The sequence below is a fragment of the Podarcis bocagei genome (assembly GCF_964188305.1).
Source record: "Podarcis bocagei genome assembly, chromosome: 8".
In the NCBI taxonomy this organism is placed as follows: Eukaryota; Metazoa; Chordata; class Lepidosauria; order Squamata; family Lacertidae; genus Podarcis; species Podarcis bocagei.
In genome coordinates, this window is record NC_138133.1 from 84,962,992 (window position 1) to 84,967,156 (window position 4,165).

General features: G+C 45.0%; 1 protein-coding gene across 2 annotated transcripts; it reads right to left on the reverse strand.

Moving 5' to 3' along the window:
- Nucleotides 1-767: 767 nt before the first annotated feature.
- On the reverse strand, nucleotides 768-3,874 carry LOC308593399 (uncharacterized protein). Of its 2 annotated transcripts, none has more exons than XM_081205714.1 (3): nucleotides 3,736-3,874; nucleotides 2,641-2,741; nucleotides 768-1,702 (listed from the first exon to the last, which is right to left on the reverse strand). In XM_081205714.1, the coding sequence occupies exons 2-3, from the start codon at nucleotides 2,722-2,724 to the stop codon at nucleotides 842-844; spliced, it is 945 nt and encodes a 314-aa protein (XP_081061840.1). In that variant the 5' UTR covers nucleotides 2,725-2,741; nucleotides 3,736-3,874; the 3' UTR covers nucleotides 768-841. The 2 variants fall into 2 exon arrangements, with proteins under 2 accessions (XP_081061840.1, XP_081061841.1); XM_081205715.1 differs by having other exon boundaries at nucleotides 3,652-3,855.
- Nucleotides 3,875-4,165: the final 291 nt, after the last annotated feature.

The window sequence follows — 4,165 nt, forward strand, 5'->3', positions numbered from 1 at the left end:
GTTCATTTCACAGGGTGGCAGGGAAATGACTGTCAAGAAATTAGAAGACAAATTCCAGCACAGCACATCTGATCAACCAGTGCTATGCATGGTGTCCACCATGGTCACTCCACTGCTGGATGTCTGCAGATAAACTCAGCATGCAGTGGGCAATGGCACTTGAAATCAGCTGTCTTCAACTTTTGTTCAGTGACTGCCACCCCTCTTTTGTTCTGCCTCCATGGTCAGAAGCAATAATGCCTCTGAACAGGAAATGGCAGCTTATACTTCTCAGCCTTTTGACTAAGATCAAGGATGTGTACATACACACACACCACCATCCTCTTATCGTGACAAGCAAGAGACATCATCGCTATTCCTGCATTACAAGGTGTTGTACTGGAGGGCCCTTTGGATACCTCTATAGTTCTATGATTCTAGGACAAGGACACATTTCAGCCAAGTAAAAACTCAAGAGGGTTGCAAAAGAGGGACAGTAAGACGAGAGACTTGGAAGGGTGTATGGATTGAGGGGATTCCCAAGGGGCAGAGAGAGAGGCTTGGAGGGCCACATTTGGCCTCTGGGTCTGAGGATCCCCTGCAGAGAGTTTGGGGCCAATGGGAGAGCCTTGAAAAGCCAACTTTGACTCTCAGGCCTGAAGCTTTAGAATTACTCTGCCTTAGTGATGAATATAGGATGCTTATCCATTTAAAGATTTAGGAATCTCCTTTTTTGTCTTTTGAAAATAAAATATTCTAAATAAAAAGGTACGGGACAAACAGCCATATTTTAAAAACAGAAGTGTGCAAGCTTTATTCATCTTGATGTAGGTTTGGTACTACAAGCCAACTTCAACCCTTCTTAGCTCATCCTTGCAAAACACAAAAACAAAACATACAGCATGAAAAACAATGAGATGATTGCGCAGTCAGAGTTCTGGGTGAAGAAGAGATGGAGAGGCACCAGGGTGACGATGGATCCAAGCATCTCAAGCATTCTCTCCGTACGGATTTTCTTTTGCTGGCCCAAGTTGTACCACGTGTTGACGATCAAGGTCTGAAAGGAGATGGACACCAGTGGGAGGGAAAGGATCAAGGAGAGGATGACAACAGTTTGCGTGTCGAACCCCAGGCTGAAGAAGAACAGCAGTTGGCACAGCAGGGGCCACAGGACGATAGAGGTGACAGCCGATATAAGCGAAGACAGGGATGGTTGGTGACTTCTGTGCCAGCTTGGAGAGAGGAGAAGGAGGACCCAGTCAACACCAATGCCCACAATGAAATGCATGCAGCTGCACTGGGTGTATAAAAGCAAGTAGGCCAGAGAGAAGAACAATTTCTCAAAGGCGTCGCCGGAATGAAAAATATAATTAATGAAAGCCAGCAGAAAGGAACTGCACAAAAATAGAAAGATGCCACAGTTGGCGATGGTGAAGTTCCAGATGTAGGCATTCCAGGAATTCCTCTTGATATAGAAAAGGAGATAGGAGAAAATGGCAACATTTCCCAAAATCCCAAGCACAAAGAAGGAGACAATGAAACGTGCAAATATACGGTCTCCCAGCACACACATTAGGAAGTCCATGATATAGTTAGACTGGATCTGATGCGGAACATTAAAAAATGTCCTGGAGAGGATGGTTGTGATGTTGAGATCGCCTTCTTTGAGATGCATGCCTCTTCCAAGCACAGTCTTGTTAGCTGAAGGAAGAAGGGATTCTTCCTATGGATAGAAGTCACAACAGGTGTAAGGAACTGAATTTTCAATGTGGCAGTACCTACTGGAACTCCCTGCCCAGTGATATTAGGCAGGCGTCTTCCCTTCACTGTTTTCAACAAGCCAGCTCAGATATGCAAACTTTCCTGTTGATTTCAAGCCAACTTGCTTTTAACTTCTGACTTTTGTCAATAATTTTAAGGTGAGTTTTATATCTTATGGAAACCCATTAGAGGTTTTTTACAATTAATAGAGCAATCCCATCCACAAGAAGCTGGCATAAAGCAAGTCTGGAGTAAGTTAAACTGGCGTTAAGCTAGAAGAGATCCAAGCCCTGTTCAGTAGTGGAACTGCTGCTCTGCTTAAACCTGGGAGAGGGAAATAAAATCTTTAAAATAAGGTTCTGTGCCCGGTGGTCCAGTAATGTGACTGAGCTGAATGGGCTTAGGACTAAGTCTGAGTCCCCCACCCCAAAGTCCTGCCCCTGACACTCCCCCAGAGCACCCTTAATGGGGACTTACTTCAATCATCACCACGACCACCACAAGTTTCAGAAACATTGGGCATCAAAATGTAGGCAATGCCCTGTGTACCTTCAGGCTTCCCTTTCCTTCCTTGGCAGAGACAAAGGTGATTCAATTACCAGGTGCAGGAAGGTGTAAGACCTTGGTAAAGAGCTGCCCTGTGCAAGGCCAAAAATTGATACACACACACCATCCCAAGCCAGCTTCCCAAAGCTGGGTAAGGGAGGTGCCACTCTTTGGGAAGAGGCTGAAATATCTTAGAAATGAATTTTCTGTTTGTTTGTTTTTAGATTTCCCTTTTCAGGCTCCCTTCAAACTATTGGAGAACTTCAGCACGCACAAACACTTCTGGGAATATTTGCTGAAATGCCTCTGCCTGAACCATGTCACTAAATCAGGCAGGAACCACTCTCTACTCACATTTCTTGCTGAAACTGAAGAAACTGGGCCAGCTTTGGTAAGATGGATGAAGCCCCAGAACATCAGCCAGGGGAGGAACAACATCTCTCCCTCTTTTCTTCCTAGTGAGGAAAGAGAAACGAACACTGGGAACTGGCATGCTGCACATCTGTTTTGTTCTATTATATCTACCCATGTACTAGTTTACTATTCACTTATTTAAATCTAGCTTTCCCTGCAAGGAACTTGAGAAGATGCGAAAAAGTTCCTCTTCCTTTTTTTATCATCACAATTGTCAATAATCCCATCAGGTAGGGTGGGCTGGGAGAAGAAAATGGGTCGGAGGTCACCCAGGGAGCCCCTTGGCAGAGTAGGGATTAGAACTCAGGTCTCCCAGGCTGTAGTCCAGTGCTCTAACCACTACACCACACTGGCTCCCATATTTGGTTTGTGGATCCCTTGACTATGCGATACATATGTCCTCCGGTTGCCAACCCCCCCCACACACACACTTTTGTACACCTGTCAAGGAACTGTCCAGCTCATTTGCCACAGAGCTTTGGCATGCCGTCTGGAGCCATGGAAAACCAGCATGGTGGGCTTCACATAATGGTCAACAGCTTGAACCAGCACTGTGATGTAACATTCACAAATGGAGATGTGCATTTAAATGTATGTTTGATGTGGTAGATGAGCTGCATTTCAGAGCAGCTGACCCATCATAATTGGCTCCGCATGAAAGAACCTCCAAAAACCTTTAAAGGGATCCTACAGTTCTCCAGAACACATCTTGAAAACCACTACTCCAGAATAAGGAAGCCACCTTTGGCATAAGGGGTTCCTCCCTCTGTGTGTAAGTGCTTCCCCAAAAGATTTCTCTATATTGCATCAGTAATAATCCGCTCTGCTGAAAGACCAACTCCATCAGGCTTCTTCCATTCCAAGATGGGTGTAGAAAGGGAGCATGTATATGAATAGGAAACCCAACGAGTTCATTATACAGTGAATATAAAAGAACACAAAGTAACCTACCTAACCACAAACCACAGTGAATGGTTTCAGTTTCCTTCTGAAAGCTGGAGAAGTCTAATTCACAGTCTCTTCCATCCAATCTACCAGTTTTGATGTTCTGGCTCCCTTTTGACTTTTCTCTGTGAAGTCTTCTTCTTCTTCCTTCTTATGTTTCCTTGGTCCTCTCCCAAGCTGCTGCTGCTGCTGCTCTAACTGCCACCAACTGTTTCTCTCACTTTGATCCTTCCCCACATTCTACACTTTTCCCATTCCAGACATTCTATTCTATTCCCTCTGGGAACAGAATAGGCACTACATACTTCTGTCCCTATCCCTATAAGTCAGCGGTTCTCAACCTGTGGGTCCCCAGATGTTGTTGGACTACAACTCCCATCATCCCTGACCTCTGGCCTTGCTAGCTAGGGGTGGTGGGAATTGTAGTTCAACAACATCTGGGGACCCAAGGTTGAGAAAGGCTGCTATAAGTGTATGTGTTCCCATATAATCCATTTCACACCCTTTCCCAATAAAGTTC

Bases quoted from the DNA above. Each gene is read 5' to 3' on its own strand.
- LOC308593399 (XM_081205714.1), bottom strand. From the start codon at position 2,724: ATGTTGTTCCTCCCCTGGCTGATGTTCTGGGGCTTCATCCATCTTACC. The intron at 1,703-2,640 runs GTGAGTAGAGAG...TTCTATCCATAG, and splicing joins CTTCAGTTTCAGCAAGAAAT to GAAGAATCCCTTCTTCCTTC.